Source organism: Heterodontus francisci, chromosome 20 (genome assembly GCF_036365525.1).
Source record: "Heterodontus francisci isolate sHetFra1 chromosome 20, sHetFra1.hap1, whole genome shotgun sequence".
NCBI lineage: Eukaryota > Metazoa > Chordata > Chondrichthyes > Heterodontiformes > Heterodontidae > Heterodontus > Heterodontus francisci.
Genome location: NC_090390.1, coordinates 76,018,679 through 76,042,231, shown reverse-complemented (window position 1 = coordinate 76,042,231; position 23,553 = coordinate 76,018,679). Strand labels below are relative to the sequence as shown.

At 43.8% G+C, this 23,553-nt stretch overlaps 1 protein-coding gene across 2 annotated transcripts in view; it reads right to left on the bottom strand.

The window, feature by feature from the left end:
* Window positions 1-1,457: 1,457 nt before the first annotated feature.
* The window catches only part of pdzd7a (PDZ domain containing 7a), a 123,388-nt gene continuing 101,292 nt past the window's right edge, over window positions 1,458-23,553 (bottom strand). For both annotated transcript variants that reach the window (XM_068053035.1, XM_068053036.1), the window contains exon 16: window positions 1,458-4,064. In XM_068053035.1, the coding sequence (XP_067909136.1) occupies window positions 3,921-4,064 (144 nt within the window). In that variant the 3' untranslated portion in view covers window positions 1,458-3,920. The remainder of the gene's footprint in view (window positions 4,065-23,553) is intronic.

The window sequence follows — 23,553 nt, the reverse complement described above, 5'->3', positions numbered from 1 at the left end:
AGTGTTCGTGGGTTGCTATCTATCTTTGTAAATGTTACAGAAATCTGACAGTGTTATTAAAGAGAGTGCCGGAGAATATTTGGTGTTCGCTCCTATCAGTACAAATTATTTCTCAAGGCTCTCTACTGTATCACCTTTAATAAGGTTTCTGGTTCTAGACTCCTGCATTTTTCCTGCTTTATTTGCATTTGATTATGCTGTTTGATGTTCCCCAAAGCATATACTTAATTATAGCAGATGCACTTGGCTTCCAAGGACTGCATTATATAAAAGAACAACACTCTTATTTCCATGGACTATTATTTTACTTCAATAAATACAATTAAATACTTGTTTTTAAAGGCACAATTATTTCATATTAACTGCTTATTATTTAGTCTGTTCATGGTGTACCTATATCGAAGATTGTAGGTGGGCATAAATCGGGGCGTTAAATGTGTGCTGAGGGTCCATTTACCGACCGTTGCTTTATTTGAGTTTAGCGGGCAGCTAGTGTTCAGGTATTACACAGCCAGCATCAACCACAGAATAAATTCAAGGATTCACTATGGCTGGAATCTTTCCAGTGGTCAGTCTTGGTATATTTGGCAAGTTTACTCTTGAGTTGCCACTGACTGCATGGTGGGAGTAGGGTTACCAACCCTCCAGGTTTGTTCTGGATTCTCCAGGAATTAAAGATTAATCTTCAGGATACTGCTGCAAGCAACCCAAGGAGAAAAACTCTAGGGGCATTTAAAAAATGTTCTTGAATAAACAAAAATGTTCAGTTCTAAAAATGTTGGAGTTGGGAGAGAAAAGGCTGACTAATAGATAAGAATCATCCAATCGCGTAATGAGGAGTCAGTTCCCATAGGGTGGCACTGTGAGGATAGACATGCTGGGGGACCAATGGATGGAGCGTGGGGGCTGGGCAGTTGAAGGAAGGACATCATGTGATTAAACCTCAAGAATTACATCCAGCCAGAGATGGCAACCCTAGGTGGAAGGTGATGACACAAACAGCCCACTCTGGGAACTGATTTTAATATGTTAAGTGTCCCGCCATGCTGAGGATACCCTAATATCCACCAGCATAAAACGGCCATCAGCTGTGTGCATGCCGAGAGTTGGGGCCGTGTTCCCCGTATTTAACCCCTTAACCCTCCTCCCTCGGCCCTGTCCCACACATCAAGATGGGTTAAATCGAGACCACTGACTTAAAAATAAACAAAAAAAAAATTCTGACAGACAGAAACTGATAAAATTAATTATTAATAAAAGCAAACTTGATCTCAATGCATGACCTCTGAGCACAGTGGCTCCACTCAGCCTAATGTCAGTCAAGTAAAACACTGATATTTAATAGACATTTTGCATGTAAATGCTCTCCTTGTTTTATTCAGACCACACGTTTTGGTGAGTGAGAAAGATTAGAAAGTATTGAAATCACATCAGAGCCATTCTGTAGTAATGTCAAGTTTTATTTCAGAAAGAGCCAATGGGGGAGTTAGATAACAATATTTTTGCTCTTTTGTTTTTTTGGTAGGGAAAAGAAGCTAGTAAACAAAATTAAGGCACTTTTTGCTCTAGATTTTCAAGGGCCATAAGCCGCACAGAGTTAACAGCTGGATAAGATTGCATAGTTATTGTGTAACACAATACAAATAAAAGATGTATCTTTGGATAAAGATTGAGTTGTAAACAGATTCAGGTTAATTCTGCGATTATATTTATAACAATAATCTTTCAAAAGTGGGCAGTAAAACCCACTACATTAAATGGACCTGGAACTTGGTGATAATGGGCTGATGGCAGCATTGCATTGCCAGCATTCTTCAAAGATCTTTTTGGATGTATCAGGAGGCACTTATATTTAATATGCATTCCCAAGAGGGTATCAGTCAGAGACCCATTATGCTGTGTGTTGCTGCCCTTTGTTTATGGTGGTGCTGTTGCTCAAAAAATCTTAGCATTGAGTGATAAGCAGGACTGACAGCAGCTCATGGGACCCATACAAATGTGAGTTGCTGATACCATAATGTACCTGGAGGTCAACCAGCTTAAGACTGCTGTTCATGACAGGCAAACTATGCTCTGCCATTGATAGCACTAGCTTAATGTAAAAGTGCCTATGCTCTCTCTAGCATTCAGGACTGTTTACTTAACAATATGAATTATGTGCAAGTATCGGCTGACAAATGACCCATGACAGAACCATGTAAGTGGGATACACAGTCTCTCCAATGCCTTCACTAAGGAATGACTGCCATTTTTTACTGTGTGCATTGGGGAAGAAAGGAAAAAGGGCATTTGATTCAATTAAGAGAATTTGAATTTTTGCCGATACAGTTCAGTTCTAATTTAAAAGTGCAAGTGCAGCATGCATGGAATTTTGCACACATGCAGTTGTGCTCTTAATAAAAATTACAAAGTCATTTACAACCGAATGTGTACATACCTTTGCATATATACAAGTACACAATGATTCTCTGGGGTTTGAACTGAGAAAGGCTGAACCAAGTATGGTATTTCTTGGTTGTGCACCTAACATTTGTACAATGTTCGCTCTCAGTAAGATTTGAGAACAGGTGTAACCCAAACTGAGGTGACACTATAAAAATTTTGGATTGTTTACTTAGTAAGTACCTAAAAAATTGAGTGATGATCTTGAATGGTTAATTTTACTTTATATTAGGTGTTCCCTTAAAGCTGCATGGCCATGCCACAATCTGAAAGCTCCTGCACAGGACATGCACAAGCCAACCCCTTTAGGTTACCAAGTGTGCATGGCAGTGCAAAAAAAACTAAAGCTCTTAAAACAAATCGCCTGTGTACTCCAGAAAAAAAAATTAGAGGGTATGTTGAAGAGCATCTTTAAATTACAATAGGCAACATGGACTTAATCCGTATAGTAAAATTAACAGTAATCATTGAAATATTAAAAAAAACAAGCCAAATGACCTCATGATGTGAAGTTCTGCAACTTCCACCAAATTAAGTTCTGACTCACATGAGGATGTTTTTCTAGGTAAACCTTTCATTTTGACAGTATCATGAAGCTTTCATTGGGATCCTGTATGAGTTACAGGGGCACAGTATATGGGGGGAGTAGAAATTTCACCCAAAACACCAAGTTATTGAAATTCCTCTTCCATTCATGTCAATGGAGAATAGCATTTGCTAAGTACTATAGTTACACATGTTTCTGTGAAGTAAAGTATTCTGAATAGTTCAAGGAGAAATATCAGCAACTTATTGTAAACTTATCTAAATACCCAACCTAAGTGAATGGAGCCTTTAAGTTGAAGTTCCTAAGTGCTACCACTATGCCACAGCCATGTGCAACAGCTGCCCAAAGAATGGAGAATCCCATCAGCGCTGTTGTGTAGAATTCTTATACAAAAAAAGATATCCCAAATGATAGATCAATGGTACAGATAAACCATGCGGCGAATGTAAAGGCAAACCACAAATCAGTCAGTTCATGACCAACTTTCAAACATATGGTGCACTCAGATAGGTGTTGGTGTTTAACACTATACACCAGAGCATCCAACTCTCATTCTTGCAGCTTGACATGAAAAATGATAATGAACGTGTTTTTCATAAAATGATTTATGGATCATCTGCTGAAGAAGGGACTGTGTAAGATTCTGTTTTGGGAGTCGCATGGATAGAGAATAATGACCCATTCACCTGTTATGAATAATATAGAAAACAGTGTCCATCCACTGTACGAAATGTTTTGTAAATTGCTTTTTAAAAACAGTATAGTTCTTTCTAATCAAAGTATCCAGGATGTGAAGTAAAGTGGTTTACAGGTTTCAAATGAATTGACCTTCTGTTGAAAGATGCTCTTCATTCATTGAAAAATGTCTGTAATATGTAGTCATTACTAATTATATGTCAAAGGTCCGTCATGGTCCTGACAGATTTAGTCTTCAGCTGCTCTTTGGTACCTTAACCACGAACATCATTGGGTCCAGGGATTTGTTACTGTAAGATCGACGGATTATATCCACTGCTTGTCGGTGTGTGACATTTTGTAGGCTTTTCCCATCAACTGAAACCAATTCATAACCAGCCTGCATCAAGGGAAGAAAACATCATAATTATTACTCAATACTGTTTGGTCACCTGGTTCCCAATGAACAGCATCTGGAACAGTAGGACATTTAAGGGCAGAGCACTCCTCCACTGAACTATCAGCGAATTAAGTATGTGTACTGCCATTCTGGTATTTTTGTTGTAAGGATATTAATGGAGATTATCCAGTCCTAGTACTGATACAGAATGACCAGAGTTCAGGGAGCATCACAACTACTCAAGTTCAATAGAGCTGACTCTGCCAGAGTTTTCAGGATCCACTCTAATTACCTATGCATGGTGAGCTCTGATTGGGCACGAGGGCAGGAGTTTACCAAAGAGGAGAGGGTGGGAAATCACTACTAATGGTTGTTAATATGATCATGGTACATTTTAGGAGTCTTTTATCCTTTTTCTAAAGTCAGATATTTTTAGGTGTTGAGTTTCAGAGCACTCTTATAGGTGAATGCTACTTCCCTTTTGTGTTCAAGAATGTTTTCACTTGCTCTGTTACCCAAGTAAAAGATTGCAATGCATCCAGGATAATGAACAAGCAATCCTTTTTCATTACTTCAGTGATTAGTTCTATCCTGGAATCCTCCTTGTCTTAATAAGTCAGCAGTATAACACTCTACTAGAACAAACAGGGCTGTGTTCTCGCACCTGCACTGTTTGGGATCTTCTCCCTGCTGCTCTCACATGCATTCAAGTCTTCAGAAGAAGGAATTTTCCTCCACACAAGATCAGATGGCAGGTTGTTCAACTTTGCCCTTCTTAGAGCGAAGACCAAAGTACAGAAAGTCTTCATCAGGGAACTCCTCTTTGCTGATGATGCTGCATTAACATCCCACACAGAAGAGTGTCTGCAGGGACTCATCGACAGGATTGCGGCTGCCTGCAACTAATTTGGCCTAACCATCAGCCTCAAGAAAATGAACATCATGGGACAGGACGTCAGAAATGCGCCATCCATCAATATCGGTGACCACGCTCTGGAAGTGGTTCAAGACTTCACCTACCTAGGCTCAACTATCACCAATAACCTGTATCTCGATGCAGAAATCAACAAGCGCGTGGGAAAGGTGTCCGCTGCTATGTCCAGACTGGCCAAGAGGGTGTGGGAAAATGGCACGAAACACAAAAGTCCGAGTGTTTCAAGCCTGTGTCCTTAAGACCTTGCTCTATGGCAGCGAGGCCTGGACAACGTATGTCAGCCAAGAGCGATGTCTCAACTCATTCCATCTTCACTGCCTCCGGAGAATCCTTGGCATCAGGTGGCAGGACCGTATCTCCAACGCAGAAGTCCTCGAGGTGGCCAACATCCCCAACATATACACCCTACTGAGCCAGCAGCGCTTGAGATGACTTGGCCATGTGAGCCGCATGGAAGATGGCAGGATCCCCAAGGATGCACTGTACAGCGAGCCCGTCACTGGTATCAGACCCACCGGCCATCCATGTCTCCACTTTAAAGACGTTTGCAAACGCGACATGAAGTCCTGTGACATTGACCACAAGTCATGGGAGTCAGTTGCCAGTGATCGCCAGAGCTGGCGGACAGCCATAAAGGCGTGGCTAAAGAGTGGTGAGTAGAAGAGACTTAGGAGTGCTAGGACAGAGACAACTGTGTAACAGCCCCGATAACCAATTTTATCTACAGCGCCTGTGGAAGAGTCCGTCACTCTAGAATTGGCCTTTACAGCCGCTCCAGGCACTGCTGCACAAACCGCTGACCACCTCTAGGCATTTACCCATTGTCTCGCGAGACAAGGGGGCCAAAGAAGTATAACACTCTACTAGAACTTGCTTAAGGTTTTAACTGGCAAACCAATTTATCGATAGTAATATAGCAGTAAACAATAGCAATAACAAAGCATCTTTTACAGCAGTTGTCAAACTTCTACCTCCCCTTACAGTAAAAAAAATGTAGTTCACACTTGTGATAGAGCTATAATGTAATCAATTTTCTTATGCTGTGAATCATTTTCCTTTATTTCATCAATTACAGAATACATTTGTCTTAACTAGCTTTCTTCAAAAGTTGTAGACAAATTTGGGCAGGATTTTCCCACGGGCTCAGGACCCCGCTGTAGGAACCAAATGGGAGTCCTGAGCCCCCACTTGCGGGGAGCCAGACCAGGGGAGCTATTTTCCTGGATGTGGCCTTCTAATTGCCCACCTCTGAGCTCCTCATCCTATTATGGACAGCAGATGGGCTCCCATTGCTGCCAACCCAATCGCAGGGCCGGCAGCACTCGAGCCTTGGCAGCCCCACCAACAGAGGTGGGCACTGTTGAGGCAGCTAGGAAAACACAATGGTGCCTTAAAATGGAGGTGCCTTCTGAGGGGTGGAAATTAATAAATTTTTTAGAGGAGCCAAGCAGTCAAGTCCCTCTGATCAGAGGGAAACTCCTCTGACAGCAGCATTGGGGCCGCAGCGGCAGTCTTTCATACCGGCAGTCTTTCATACCGGCAGCCTCCTCTTTGAGGGAGTGCGCCTCAAGCACTGATGACCACCAACCCGGCACCCCCCCCGGAGTGCTGCAAGGAGGCCACCTCCATGAAGGTGCTGACGCTGCAGGTTGTCAGGACTGCTCTGCCACCTGAAAGATTATGGTGAGTGCTCTAAATGACCCCTAATTAGGACCTTAAATATGCAGATTGGCTGTCTGCCTCCGTTGAGGGTGCAGCTGCTGTGCATGCTGGGCCAGCATAAGGAAACTTTTCCCCGGCAGTGCGAATGCATCGGGGAGTCGCCCTGTCGCAGCTTCCCGCTAATTTCCCGGCCCCCCCCCCACCCCCCACCGCCTCCCAGCCTGTCACACGGGGTCAGAAAAATTCAGCCCATTGTCTTCAAATACTTCAGATCAAACTCTCTGATTGTTTTCACTGGCCAAGGAATCTAAAACACAGGGGCACAGTCTCAGGATAAGGGGCTAATCATTTAGTACTTAGATGAGGAGAAATTGCTTCACTCAGAGTTGTGAATCTTTGGAATTCTCTGCCCCAGAGGGTTGTGGATGCACCATCGTTGAGTACATTTAAGGCTGGGATAGATAGATTTTTTGGTCTCTCATGGAATCATGGGATGTAGCGAGCAGGCAGGAAAGTAGAGTTGAAGCCTAAGATAAGCCATGATTGTATTGAATGGTAGAGTAGGCTTGATGGACCATATGGTCTACTCCTGTTCCTATTTCTTGTGTTCACTGACTGTTGTGGATTCGAGTCCCACTCCACGACTTAAGTACAAAAATCTAGACTGACACGCCAGTGCAGTTCTGAGGGAGTGCTGCACTGTCAGAGGTGCCAGCTTTTGGGGGAGATGTTAAACCAGGCCATTCTGCCCTCTCAGGTGGACATAAAACATCCTATTGCACTATTTCAAAGAACAGCAGACAGGTTATCCCCAGTGTCCTGGCCATATTTATCCCTCGATCAACATCACAACAGAAAACAGATTATCTGGTCATTATCGCATTGCTGTTTGTGGGAGGTTGCTGTGTGCAAGTTGTCTGCCTTGTCTTCTACATTACAACAGTGATTAAACTTCAAAGTACTTCAATGGCTGTTAAGCATTTGGGACATCCTGAAGTCATTAAAGGTGCTATATAAATGCAAGTCTTTTTTTGACTTGGAAAAAATAAGTTCATAAATGCCACTGAAATGGTGACCAGGCTTTATGAATTTAAATAACTGTTGGCCGTTTAAGTCTAAAAGCAGCTGGGCAGAAATCTCTCAGAATGGTTGTATTTGAATTAAATGGTTTGTTCCCCATCTTCCTCAGACACTTGTCTTTTGGATAAACATACAGATTATTGCACTAAATGTGACAAAATGAGCTGAAAGATTTTTTCATAATTAATATTAGTAAAGCTAATAGCAAGCTAAATCTTTGCCAAAATGCTTAATTTTACTCAGAACCACAGCCCTTTTGTGCATTGGCTTGTTCTAGGTTATGTAGGGAATATCTGCAGCGCCAGCCAGTTTGTTGTTCATAGAAACATCAAGAAGGTCACAGCAGGGCACAGCAGAGCCCATGATCTCACGACTTTATTGCTCACCAACAGCACCAACATGAGAAAACAACACAAGCTTGCAAAAGTATTGCTTTTTCCCTAGAGCCCAAAGTGTCATCATTTGTACCCATGTTATCATTTGGCTTCCTGTGAACAATCCTACTCCCAATAAGGATGTGAAATGACTTTTCTTGGTCTCAGTATGGACAGGGTAGATGAATCTTCCTGAAGATAAATAATTGTAAAGAATTGTTACAATCCTTTATTGTTGATCACATTTTCCTTAGGTGTAGTATTGAATCAAAAAACATAGCTTCAACCTGGGCAGTTACCCGAATCCCATGTAACACTGAACAGAAGAGCATAAGAACTAGGAGCAGGAGTAGGCAATTCAGACCCTCGAGCCTGCTCCGCCATTCAATACGATCATGGCTGATCTCATCTCGGCCTCAACTCCACTTTCCTGCCCGTTCTCCATAACTCTTCAACCCATTACTAATTAAAAATCTGTCTATCGCCACCTTAAATTTACCCAATGTCCTGGCATCCAACGCACTCGGGGGTAGCGAATTCCACAGACTCACGACCCTTTGAGAGAAGTAATTTCTCCTCATCTTTATTTTAAATCTGCTATCCCTTATCCTAAAACTATGACCTCTCGTTCTAGATTGCCCCACAAGAGGAAACATCCTCTCTACGTCTACTTTGTCAATCCCCTTAATCATCATCTATACCTCAATTAGATCTCCTCTCATTCTTCTAAACTCTAGAGAGTAAAGGCCTAAACTGCTTAATCTCTCTTCATAAGACAAACCTCTCATCTCTGAAGATATGGAACTATTCTGGGTTCCAGCCCCACTGCAGCAGAAGAAGAGAGATTTGTGTTAAAACAGAAGAGCCCAAGGTGAGATTGAGACCTGCAGCAGGCAGGTGTTTGGAAGTGAAATGGCGAGAGAGAGGAGGCTGCTACATGGTTCTCTGCGCAGCAACTTCAGATTCTTGCTGTTGCTATTGCAGGGACTTCCACCAGGGTTCAACAGGAACAAATGCCTGAAACCATGTGGCAGTTGGGAAAGAGATGGCCACCAATGAAGATAGGGTTCACCACACTGCAGCATCCGCCGACATTTTCCTCAGTGCTCCCGCTGGGTTTCCATTTACTAGTAGACATTCTGCTGGGAGGTCGCAAGGGATAGCCAATGACCCCGACCCAGGAAGCTAGGTCAGGATCATGGTGAGCTTGGTGTGAAGGGTGGAACACCTGCCCCAACCTAGTAGATGTAAGAAAAGGTCAAATTTAATCCTCACACTAGGCTCAAACCTTAAAAAACAAACTACTGGGAATGGTACCAGAGAAACAGAGTAACAGAAAAGGAGGAAGGGAGAAAATTGGTGTTAAAAAAATGGAAAAACAAGCTTTTAACCGATATACTGAGTGATTATAGGGTCAGAATGAAACCACTTTTGTTCCTCCTGGGAGAAGTAGCCAATCTTTTCAGCAAAAATGCATTTTGTCTGCAAAAACTCAACTAAAATTACTATAATCTGCACTGCACATTCTTCTACTATGGGCATTTATTACAATGTACTGTTCCTCACAATGCGCAGTGCTGCTTAATTTAAGAAAAAGCTCTAGGCATTTTAAAGTAAAGGAGTAGAGAATTGATATTTTTTTTTTTAAATTGTTGGTTATTTGTTAACAGGGTATCTTCGAAGGCAGAATGAATTGTGCCAGAGTAAATGAGATTTTCTGCACAGCAACTTGTAATCCATTAAATGTGAAATGAAAAACAAAAAGGGCCGTAGGGCAAACCTCAATTTTTCATAATACTGCATACAAACCATCAGCAAACATTATCAAACAAACATTCCAATTTCACACCTTGTCCTTAAATCAATCAAAAAGCCTAACTTGGAACTTGGCTCAAGACCATTAATGGATGGTAATTTTCAAAGCAAAAACAAATCTCATTTCATCAATTCAATTTTAATTTGTTAGTGACTCAGTTTTCTTCATTAAAACAAGGGATGGGAAACTGCATCAGTAAGCACAGTGACAGATGGGCTTTACTATACATAGCACAAAGGTGCTGGTGGGTAAAGATGCCAATTTCCATAATTGTTTCTGATTCAGAAGTAAAAAATCTGTGCCACACAATGCTATGGGCTATCTTAGTAAAAATTACCCAACGAAACCTTGGACCAAACCTAAAAGCAGAAACGTGCTTAAAATCATAGGATGCTTTCTCCAATCATTTTTATATGTAAGTTTTTCATGATAAGATCAAAGTTAAAAAGCTGTATTTGAGAGTCAGATTATTGCAATACAACTTACACAAGCAACAGCAGAAGACTGGGGTCATATGCTGTTTTTCAATTGCTGACTGATGTTTTTCAGGTAAGAAACAGGAATCCTGTCAATTGAAAATAACCCCAAATAACTCAGAAAAATTTGGGCGGCGCAGTGGTTAGCACCGCAGCCTCACAGCTCCAGCGACCCGGGTTCAGTTCTGGGTCCTGCCTGTGTGGAGTTTGTAAGTTCTCCCTGTGACCGCGTGGGTTTCCGCCAGCTGCTCCAGTTTCCTCCACAGCCAAAGACTTGCAGGTTGATAGGTAAATTTTATTTTTTTATATTTTATTTAGAGATACAGTACTGAAACAGGCCCTTCGGCCCACCGAGTCTGTGCCGACCAACAACCACCCATTTATACTAACCCTACAGTAATCCCATATTCCCTATCACCTACCTACACTAGGGGCAATTGAAAACAGCCAATTTACCTATCACCTGCAAGTCTTTGGATGTGGGAGGAAACCGGAGCACCCGGAGAAAACCCACGCAGACACAGGGAGAACTTGCAAACTCCGCACAGACAGTACCCAGAATCGAACCCGGGTCCCTGGAGCTGTGAGGCTGTGGTGCTAACCACTGCGCCACTGTGCCGCCCCACAAATTGGCCATTGTAAATTGCCCCTAGTGTAGGTAGGTGGTAGCAGAATGGTGGGGATGTGGTAGGGAATATGGGATTAATGTAGGATTAGTATAAATGGGTGGTTGTTAGTCGGCACAGACTCGGTGGGCTGAAGGGCCTGTTTCAGTGCTGTATCTCTAAATAAAATAATAAAATAAAAGCTGAACAAGTTTGTCTGTCACTGTGGGGGAAATTTTCCCAGGCAAGAGGACGTGTGCAGGGAGCTAAATTCCCTGAAACTGATGTCAAGTCGGAATCCTGACATCATATCACCCTCTTCCAGGTTTCTGGGGGGAATTGAGGTTGAGCAGGGAACCGGTTGGAAGGCCCTTCAGCTGCTGCCAGCCATCATCACAGCATGGAAGCAGCTTATGCAGATCCATCCTGCAACTCTGATGAAGCCGCAGCAGCACCAACTGCCTTCTCCTCAGCCACATTGCCCCTCCACGTGGCAGATGAGCTGAAGACCGAGATCCAGCTGGAAGGATGCTAGATCCGCAACACAGTGTCTCCACAGGCAGAGGATCAGCCCTCTCGACATGTCTGAGCACCTGTGCCTCAGGCTCTCATGGCAGGTCGCTGCTGGCATCTGCAGCTTCTTGGAACAGGACCACCTTCCCCATGGAGCAGGTGGGCATGCATTGCCAGTGGCCGACAAGGTGCCTGTCACTAGTGGGCCACCCCCTTCCACCCCACCTCCCTGGATCTCGCCAAGTTGCGTGTTCTCCTCACCTGCAAGGAGAGAAAGCAGAGAGGTGTGAGTGTTCATAATGGCTTGTGTGGAGAGGACGGAAGGACAATATTTGTGGAGGGTTATAAGTGGGTGCAAGAGGGCAATAGGATGAGGGTGGGTGTGAGTGTTTACTGCTCAGATGGCGATGTGAGGTTCCTGCAGAGAGAAAGGAATGAGTGGAGGTGCAAGGTGTCTTGTCCTGAGGAGTGCTGGGCAGGAGGATGCTGGGAAAGTCAGGCTTAGCACCTGAAAGTGTTATGATAGCCACCTTTTCCACCCTCCTAAGGCCCTGGATCCTATTGGTGCACAGTCTCCGGGTTGGAGAGACCACACTTCTGCTGACTTCCGCAGCCACTTCCATCCACGCCTGCTTGTTTGCAGAGGTTGTCTTCCTCCTACCGTCCTTGGGGGAGCTCACCTCACTGTTGCCCCTGAGATCCAGCAGCAGGACCTCCAGGTAAAAGTGAGAGGCCTGGGTTGCAGCCGTCCCTGGTCTCCTCTCCATTCCTGTGGTTGCTGCAGCCTCAAAAATCCAAGTGCAGGTGAGCCCTTGTAACTCATGGCATGGTCCCTTTAGTTAGAAATCCTTCCTTTGATAGAATGGACGTGCCATCCTGCCCACCCTCCCGAATTGATCGGGTAACCCAGAGGTGAGATACTAATTCCACGGCTGAGTTAAATAACCACGGCTAAGCCTGCCCATTAGTAAATCGGATTCCTGACCTGAAAATGTCCCACCGTTCTGCCTTGTGTCTCTGCACCTGCCCATCTAAGTGCTCCTGCTGCCTCTCCCTGCCTACTTGCGGGCTGTGAAAATTACGCATCTACTCTGTGGGAGTGAAATGAGGCACAGTGGGAATAAAAGGTAGTTACAAATTTTAGGCCACGTATCTCTGAACTGTAGCGATTGGAGTACCTTTTTTGACCTTAAAATTATAGGCCACTACAGATCGCTTCCCCATCGCTCCTTATCTGAACCACGGAAAACCTTGCAACAAGCAGCATATGGATTGCTAAAGAGTTATGCTCTGTTTCTTCAACCCAACCAGTCCTGCCTCTGTCTTTATATTCTATCAGGTAGAGTAACAGATGTGACAATGATACAATCACATCTGTCATCTGAGCATAAGCTGCTTAGGAAATGGGTTCTGGCTCCAACTTGACAGGAATATCCAGCTGCAGTTTCCTCCAAAGATCCCAACTGAACCTATTGAAAAAAGTAACCTAAATAGAGGTATTTGATTAATTTGGCTTTGAAATGACATTGTATGATACTAAAGTAAGTGGATTAATGCTTCTGTTGAAATGGCAGATAAAGGAATTTTGCACAAAAGTGTTAAGGATCCATAACAGGGGTAGGCAACGTGTCCGTACACAGACACAAGCGTCCGTGGTAAAAACTCTGAGGTTCGTGGTAATTTTAAATGTTTTGCTCCAAGCCTTTACACTTGTGTTTTAAAATAACCTATCAGCCAGGTTATTTTAAAACTGGGTTATCCAACATATGGCCTGCAGACCAGAATCCGGCCCGCCAAAGGTTTCCATTTGGCCCACCAAAACTCTGTGACTGACAGCGGGCTGCCTGTGGCTTGGCTTTGATTGACAGCTCCCCTATTAAAGTCAAGGTCAGGCGGAGTGGTAGACGGGATCTCTATCTAACGGCGGCAGTCGCCTGTTTGTGATTGCTCAGTGTCTGTGACTGACAGCGGGCTGCCCGGCTGGGTGAGCGCTGAATGGAGGCGCGCTGGGATCAGCCGCCCTGTTTTCGCGTGGTTCAGGGAGTGAGCAGGAATGGCTGCTGTGGGGGAGAGGGAGAGGGAGAGAGAGGCCGAGGGGAGACCAAGAAGCAGGCCAGCACACAGCCAGGGGTGCAGCATGGTGCTGAAGGAGCATGCTGAGAGTCAGGCAGCCCTTTAAACAAGCACTAGCCAGGGAGCAGAGAGAGAGAGAGATAGAGAGACAGAAAGATAGAGAGGGGGGAGAGATGGGCACAGAGAGGTGAGGGAGAGAAAGAAATCAAGATCACTCCTGACAGATGGACATCTATCCGAATTCTCCGCATCGCTACATCAAGTGTGTGGGCAGACATTGACTACTTGTGCAAGCAAAAACAATGCCAGGTATCTCACTAAATAGGGAGAAATGTGTTTTAAATCGGACTGTGTTTTGATGGCATCACATTGGCTATACAGTTTATATACAGATTAATTGCCCCCATGTCCATGCTGAGTCAATAACTTTGTCAAATGTCCGTGGCACAACATGTTGGTGCCAATCCCTTGATCCATACGTTTCACTATTCTACAGCATAATCTCAGTATTTTAAAAAAAATCTAAAGGTAAAATATTAGAAATAGAACTGCAATGCTGACAATGTCCAATTTAGGAAAATAGATTTTTTAAGCATGCAACGCGAGAGTTACTGTATGCAGTAGCTGCATGCAAATTTTAGTCTGGATCAAGACTTTGATAATTTGAGTCATGAATCAGTGGTTAGCTTTAACCACATCTAAATTCTACAGCTATTGCAAGTGTATAATTATCAGATTTTCATTGATTAAATTACAGCCTAGAACATCAAACAATGCAATGTCATTTTCCTCTTTCAGGCAAACATATACAGTGTAATGATACTTCAAAGAGAGTTTAGGTTTCCCGACAGCCTTGGATTCTCTTGGGATACTGCAGGGCAGTTATCTCCTTTTCCCAAGCGTTATAATTAGCTAACATCCACTGACATTATCATTTTAATCTAATCTTTTAATTGCAAACAGTGAGGTAATTTTACCTCACTGAATAGCTCTCAATTTGATCAAGTTACTGCATATGGATACAAGTCCTGAGAATAACCATTTATATTCTGCCGTTAAAAAAAGCATTATTTGTTTTTTCATTCATTATTCTGCCCTTTTTACCTCTCTATTTGGACAAAATATTTTAAATGCATTAAATGTTAGTCACTGCTACTGTCAGTTTTAATTGCATAGTTATTTAGGCTTCTTTACCTAACACTAACTCTAGTGGGCTTATCCCTGTCCTTCAAGAAACCTTAGTCTGGCAGTCTCTACTGTTTATGACACAGTTTATGTCCCTTCTGGGAGTGATAACTCTACACCTGCAAGCAAATGGGCTCACAGTAATTAAGCAATATATCTTCTACTACATATTAAACTGTTAAAATTATACTGGCTAAAATTAGCTTCATGAATAATGGGAAATATTTAATCATTCTTCTTTTGTTAATAAACTGTAACCTGTCATACTCTCATGTCAGTTTCATTAAGTGGTACAGACAGAAGTCAAATTATTCAACTTGCATTCAATATCTGTGGTTTGTATCTATCCTCTACCTCCAGGACTGATGCTGACAATAATGTATACCAATCACGAGTGATGATTCACTGCTTTCCTTCCCTACATTTTTCCATCACCAGTACAGCCTTCTTCCACCTTTGTAATATCCTCCATCTCTGCCTCAACCTCTTTCCTATTACTGCCAATACTCTAATTCATTCTTTAATTATTCAAGACTTAATTTCTTTAATGATCTCCTAGTAAGCCTTTTCATTCACCCCCACAAATTACATCTAGGAACATAGGAAACAGAAGCAGGAGTAGGCCATTCGGTCCATCAAGCCTGCTCTGCCATTCAAACAGATCATGGCTGATCATCTACCTCTATGCCATTTTCTCCCACTATCCCCATATCCCTTGATGTTATTAGTATCCAGAATTCCAAAGATTCACTACCCTCAGAGTAAAGAAATTCTTCCTCATCTCATTCTTAAATGGTTTGCCCCTTATTCTAAGACTGTGTCGCCTGGTTCTAGACTCACCAGCCAGAGGAAACATCCTATCCACATCTACCCTGTCATGCCCTGTAAGAATTTTATAAGTTTCAATAAGATCACCTCTCATTCTTCGAAACTCTACAGGATACAAGCCCAGTTTCTGCAATCTCTTCTCAGAAGAGAATCCTGCCATCGCAGGGATTAGTCCGATGAACCTCCGCTGCACTCCCTTTATGGCAAGTATATCCTTCCTTTGATAAGGAGACCAAAACTGTACACAGTACTCCAGGTGCAGTCTCACAAAGGCTTTTCACAATTGCAGCAAGACATCTTCGCTCCTGTACTCAAATCTCCTTGCAACAAAGACCAACATACCATTTGCCTTCATAATTGCTGCTGCACCTGCATACTAGTTTTTAGTAACTTATGAACAAGGACACCCAGGCCCCTTTGGACATCAACACTTCCCAACTTTGCACCATTTCCGAAATACACTGTCTTTCTGTTTTTTCTACCAAAGTGGATAACTTCACACTTATTCATATTATATTCCATCTGCCATGTTCTTGCCCATTCACTTAGCCTGGTCAAGTCCCCTTGAAGCCTCCTTGCATCCTCCTCACAACTTATATTCCCCCCTAGTTTTGTGTTATCAACAAATTCGGAAATACTACATTTGATCCCCACATCCAAATCATTTATAAAGATTGTGAACAGCTGTGGCCCAAGCACTGATGCTTGCAGTACCCCACTAGTAAGCCTGCTATCCTCAGAATGACCCGTTTATTCCTACTCTCTGCTTTCTGTCTGTTAACCAATTCTCAATCCATAGCAGTATATTACCTCCAATCCCACGTGTTTTAATTTTGTTCACTAACCTCCTGTGTGGGACCTTATCAAAAGCCTTCCGAAAATCCAAATACACCACATCCACTGGTTCTCCTTTATCTATGCTACAAGTAACCTTCTCAAAAAAACTTCAACAGGTTTGTCAAACATGACTTCCCTTTCATAAATCCATGTGGACTCTGCCCAATCATATAATTTTTTCCAAGTGTCCAGTTATCACATCCTTTATAATAATCTAACATTTTCCATACTGATGACATCAAACTAACAGTTCTGTAGTTCTCTCTTTTCTCTCTTGCTCCCTTCTTAAATAGTGGGGTGACATTTGCTACTTTCCAATCTGCAGGAACCCTTCCAGAATCTATAGAATTTTGAAAGATAACCACCAATGCATCCACTATCTTTACAGCCACTTTCTTCAGTACTCTGGGATGTAGCTAATCTGGTCCAGGGGATTTATCAACTTTCTTGGTCATAGAGATACAGCAACGAAACAGGCCCTTCGGCCCACCGAGTCCGTGCAGACCATCAACCACCCATTTATACTAATCCTACATTAATCCCATTTCCCTCTCCCATCCCCACCTTCCCTCAATTCTCCTACCACCTAGCTACACTAGGGGCAATTTACAATGGCCAATTTATCTACCAACCTGCAAGTCCTTCACTGTCGCTGGGTAAAAATCTTGGAACTCCCTTCCTAACAGCACTGTTGGTGTACCTACCCCACATGGACTGCCGCGGTTAAAGGCGGCGGCTCACCACTACCTTCTCTAGGGCAATTAGGGATGAGCAATAAATGCTGTCCTAGCCTGCGATGCTCACATCCCACGAATGAATAAAAAAAAATTATTGGACTCAAACAGGTATTGCTTTGTGGGTGCTGCATCTAAATTCAGTGATGTGCCACAACTCCTCAACATGCAGCTGATGTGCGACCATACTCAGCACATCATGCAAATCAATGCCAGCAATAGCAGCAGTCATGATGCCTTTTATTCTTTGCCAGTCCACTGTACTATCAGTATTTGAGCCACCACGTCAAACCAGAGGGTGGCTACTGGTTCACAAGTCCTATTGCTCATCATCTGGCTCATGACTCCAGATGTAACCTACACACACGTGGGAAACCTTCATATAACGGGTGCCATGCTGCCACAAGGAATGTCATCGAGCAGACAACCGGGATGCATAAGCAACTCTTCCGCTGCCTGAACTATTCTGGAGGAGCTCTGCAATACTCTCTTGAGCAAGTGTCATGATTCGTCATATTCTGTTGCATTCTGCACAATCTCGTCATCATGAGGATACAGCCCCTGCCACCAGGTATATGGCGAGCAGCTGAGGAGGAGGAGAAGCAGGAAGACAAAGGAAGGGGAGAGGCAACTATCACATCCCCTTTCTGGCCAGACTATCTATGAATGGCTCATGTGACTGTGATACCAATGAACGCAACCCCAAATCCTCATTTAACAACTGATTTGATAGAGGTGTTCAAAATCAATGAGGGGTCCAGACAGAGGAGATAAGGAGAAACTGTTCCCATTGGCAGAAGGGTCAAGAACAAGAGGACACTGATTTAAGGTGATTGGCAAAAAAACCAAAAGCGACATGAGGAAAAATGTTTTTATGCAGCGAGTGGTTACGATCATAAATGCACTGCTTGAGAGGGTGGTGGAGGCAGATTCAATTGTGGATTTCAAAAGAGAACCGGATAAGTTCCTGAAGGGTATGGGGAAAGGGGGAGTGGGACTAGTTAAGATGCTTTTGGAGAAAGCTGTCTCAGACTCGATGGGCCAAATGGCTTCCTTCTGTGCGTCACCATTCTATGATTCGATGTAAGGATTTTGCAATGGATTCTTCATGTGCAGACTGAGTTCCATACAGCTTGTGTTTTTTCCTGAGACAGTCAATCACTAAAAATGAAACTGAAAGCTATAGAGAATTCTGGGAAAACAAGGCTGGTCCTAACCAGTTTTGAAACATACAGTCTTATGATCAGAGACATGTGACTGGAGCTCAGATTTCAGGGTTTAGAAGAACTCTGCAGTGAATGGAAGTGAAAACAGCCAGTTGTTGTTTAAAGAGACAAGCTGGGGGCTGCAGATTTTTGTGCTTCGAGAGAAGCTGCTTGGAATTGAAACAGACAACAAAACAGCTGATTGGAGCTGTTGTTTAGGCTGTGGGCAGAGGAGCGTGGACTGAGAGCTGACCATTGGTAATAACTTACGGTAGTGGTCTTCAGTGACTTCAAGAATTATCAGTGGAACCATGCCATCAGGGCAGTTTTGAGAGGCAACAAGACCGAACCGTTAAAGGGAAAACTGCGTTGCTTGCTATCGATGGGACATCATTAATTCCATATCTGCGTCCTGGAGGACAGGACTTGGAAAACTACCTGAGGAGGTTCCAAGGAACATAGGAGCAGGAGTAAGCCATTTAGCCCGTTGAGCCTGCTCTGTCATTCAATTAGATCATGGCTGATCATCTACCTCAATCTACCTCAATGTCACTTTCCTGCATTATCCCCATATCCCTTGATGTCATTAGTATCCAGATATCTATCGATTTCTGTCTTTAACATGTTCAATCATTGAGCTTCACAGCCCTCTGGGGTAGAGAATTCCAAAGATTCACCACCCTCTGAGTGAAGAAATTTATTTATTTATTTTATTTAGAGATACAGCACTGAAACAGGCCCTTCGGCCCACCGAGTCTGTGCCGACCAACAACCACCCATTTATACTAATCATACATTAACCCCATATTCTCTACCATATCCCCACCATTCTCCTACCACCTACCTACACTGGGGGCAATTTATAATGGCCAATTTACCTATCACCTGCAAGTCTTTGGCTGTGGGAGGAAACCAGAGCACCCGGCGGAAACCCACGCAGACACAGGGAGAACTTGCAAACTCTGCACAGGCAGTACCCCGAACTGAACCCGGGTCGCTGGAGCTGTGAGGTGGCAGTGCTAACCACTGCGCCACTTTGCCTCATCTTAGTCTTAAATGCCCTACCCCTTAAACTGAGACTGTGTCCCCTGGTTCCAGACTCACCAGATAGGGGAAATATCCTATCTCCACCCATCTTGATTTTGCTGTACTGTGGGACTGTTCGGCACCATCTTGCTGATAGGACTGTTCAGAAGATTCGTAAGGACTATCTTTGTTGCATATGCTAATTAACATATAACCTTTAAGATATACATACATCAATCATGATTTAACTGTTAGTTCATTTTTAATTTATGTTGATTTTGGTTTGAATGCTAAAATAAAATCAATTTCATGGGATGTGGGCATCGCTGGCAAGGCCAGCATTTGTTGTCTATCCCTAATTGCCCTGGAGAAGGTGGTGAACTGCCTTTTTGAATTGCTGCAGTCCATCTGGTGTGGGGACACCCACAGTGCTTTTAGGAGGGAGTTCCAGAATTTTGATCCAATGACATTGAAGCAACGGCAATATATTTCCAAGTCTGATGTCTGATCAGAAGATTGCAGGTTCGAGTCCTGCCATGGTCACTTTCTTATCGGGTGTAGATAGGAGTGTGGAATTCGAGACACAAACAGATCAGCCATAATCTTATTGAATGGCAGAGCAGGCTAGAGGGGCCGAATGGTCTACTTCTGCTCCTAATTCATATGTATGTCAGGATGGTGTGAGGCTTGGTGTGGGTGGTGGTGGTGTTCCCACACATCTGCTGCCCTTGTCCTTCTAGGTGGAATAGGTCGCAGATTTGGAAGATGCTGCCGAAGGAGGTGTGGTGAGTTGCTGCAGTGCATCTTGCATATGGTACACACTGCTGCCACTGTGCATCGGTGGTGGAGGGAGTGAATGTTTAAGGTGGTGGATGGGTTGCCGATCAAGCAGGCTGCTTTGTCCTGGATGGTCGAGCTTCCCGAGTGTTGTTGGAGCTGCACTCATCCAAGCAAGTGGAGAGTATTCCATCACACTCCTGTCTTGTGCTTTATAGACGGTGGACAGGCTTTGGAGAGTCAGCAGGTGGGTTGCACGCCGCAGAATTCCCAGCCTCTGACCTGCTCTTTATGTGCTGCTTCAGTTCAGTTTCTGGTCTATGGTAACACCCAGGATGTTGTTAGTGGGGGATTCAGCAATGGTAATGCTGTGGAATGTCAAGGGGAGATGGTCATTGCCTGGCACTTAAGTGGCAAGTAACATTCGTGCCACACATCAACCAGGTCTTGCTGAAAATGGGCAGGGACTGCTTCAGTATCTGAAGAGTTGTGTATGGTACTGAACATCGTACAATAATCAGCGAACACCCCACTTCTGACCTTATGATGGAGGGAAGGTCATTGATGAAGCAGCTGAAGATGGGCCTTAAACACTACCCTGAGGAACTCCTGCAGCAATGTCCTGGGGAAAACGAAGATACGAATTAGAAGCAGAAGTAGGCCACTCGAGCCTGCTCCACCATTCAATAAGATCATGGCTGATCTGATTGTAACTTCGACTCCACATTCCCACCTACCCCTGATAACCTTTCACCCCCCTGCTTATCAGGAATCTATCTGCCTCTGCCTTAAAAATATTTAAAGACTCTGCTTCCACTGCCTTTTGAGGAAGAGAGTTCCAAAGACCCACGCCCCTCTGAGAGAAAAAATGTCTCCTCATCTCTGTCTAAAATGGATGGCCCCTTATTTTTTAAATAGTTTTTGTTTTATTTGTTTGTAGGCATTGCTGGCTAGGCCAGCATTTATTGCCCATCCCTAATTGCCCTTGAACTGAATGAACTGAACTAAGCCATTTCAGGGAGCATTTTAAGACTCAACCATATTGCTGTGGGTCTGGAGTCATATGTAGGCCAGATGAAGTAAGCACTGCAGATTTCCTTCCCTCAAGGACATTAATGAACCAGATGGATTTTACAACAATCGACAATGGTTTCATGGTCACCATTAGACTAGCTTTTTAATTCCCAGATTAATTGAATTCAAATTTCATCATCTGCCATGGATTCGAACCTATGTCCCCAGAGCAGCAGCCTAGGTTTCTGGGTTATTAGTCCACTGACATTACCACTATGCCACTACCTTCCCCAATCTAGATTCTTCCACAAGGAGAAACATCCTTTCCACATCCACCCTGTCAAGACTCTTCAGGATCTTATATGTTTCAATCAAGTTGCCTCTTACACAAGCCTAGCCTTTCCAACCTTTCCTCATCAGACAACCCCCTCAGTCTAGGTATTGGTCCAGTAAACCTTCTCTGAAATGAGGTGATTGACCTCCAACAACCACAGCTATCTTCCTTTGTGCAGGTATGACTCCAACCAGTGGAGAGTTTTCCCCCTGATTCCCATTGACTTCAATTTGACTAGGGGTCCTTGATTCCACACTCAGTCAAATGCTGCCTTAATATCAAGGGCAATCACTCTCTCCTCACCTCGAGTTCAACTCTTTTGTCCGTGCTTGGACCAAGGCTGTAATGAGGTCAGGAGCCAAGTGGCCCTGATAGAACCCAAACTGAGCATCAGTGAGCAGGTTGTTGCATTGAAAAGAGTGCAGAGTGCTGGGAGAGGCTATCCTATCCTATCCTTTATCTTATCCTCTATCCTATCGGATCCTCGGTTTAGTGGAACAAGCTCGTTCAAGAAAATCAAGTGTGACATCACAGGCGAGCAGGTAGGTAATTGGTTGGGGAAGATGCTACCTGTTTGGTGAGTATCTGGTAAGTGGATAAGGTCTACTCTAATCCTAACGTTTAAAATAGTAAATGAACTAGTGGTAAGCTTAATAAAATATATTAAAAAAAGGAAAATAAAATAAGTAATTGAATAAAATAATTAAGTAGTTAATTAAAACACAATAAGGATAGCAGGACAGGTGATGTGTCATGGCTGCAGCATGTGGGAGCTCCTGGATGCCAGTGTAATCCAGGGCAAACACGTCTGCACTAAGTGTTTGTGGCTCGAAGAGCTTCGGCTCAGAGTCATTGAACTGGAGGCCGAGCTGCAGACACTGCGACACATCAGGGAGGGGGAAAGTTACCTGGACATTTTGTACCAGGAGGTGGTCACACCCCTTAGGATAGGGTCTTCTGATTTGATCAGTGGTCAGGGACAGGAGACTGTGGCTGCAGCTGAGGCAGGTAAGGGGACCCAGAAGGCAGGAGTGCAGGAGCCTCAGCCTTTGCGACTGTCCAACAGGTTTGAGGTTCTTTCAGTTTGTTTGGATGAGAGTGAGGGTTGCAGGGTGGATGAGCAACCTGCCCATGGTACCACAGTACAGGAAGCCATTCAAGTGGAAGGAGAAAAAAGGAATGTAGTGATAGTAGCGGACAGTATAGTTAGGGGGATTGACACTGTTCTCTGCAGCAAAGAGCGAGAGTCCAGACGGCTGTGTTTCTTGCCTGGTGCCAGGGTTTGAGACAACTGTTCAGGGCTGGAGAGGAACTTACAGTGGGAGGGGGAGGATCCAGTCGTCATGGTCCATGTAGGTACTAACAACATAGGCAGGACAAGGAAAGAGGTTCTGTATAGTCAGAATGAGGAACTAGGCACAAAATTAAGAAGCAGAACCTCAAATCTCTGGGATTATTACCTAAACCACGTGCAAATTAGCATAGGGCAAATAAAGTGAAAGAAATTAATGCATGGCTCAAAGATTGGTGTGGTAGAAGTGGGTTCTGGTTCGTGGGGCACTGACACCAGTACTGGGGAAAGTGGTGGCTGTACCGTTGGGACGGTCTATACCTGAACCGTGCTGGGGCTGGTGTTCTAGCGAGCCGCATAACTAGGGAAGTAGAGAGGGTTTTAAATGGAATAGTGAGGGCAAGGGGTCAAATTTGGGAAGATATGTGTCATGCTGGCCCCCACCTGCCAAGAATGAGGCATAGTAATTTTGCCACATGGACATTAAATTTCAAATTGTTGCTGGGAAGACGAGAAGGCTTGTTACAAAGGCTGCCAGACTTGGATGGAGGACCTTTGCATACCAATCGGGACAAGAGAGGTTACTTCCCTGATCCAATTTGTTCCGACCAGGTGAGCAAGAGGTCTTGGTTTCCCTTTCAGCCTTCACCTGGTCTTACTGTAACAAGATTTTATTTTTAAACACACTGTTTTTAGCTCCCCCTTGGTGAATCCTTGTTCACCTC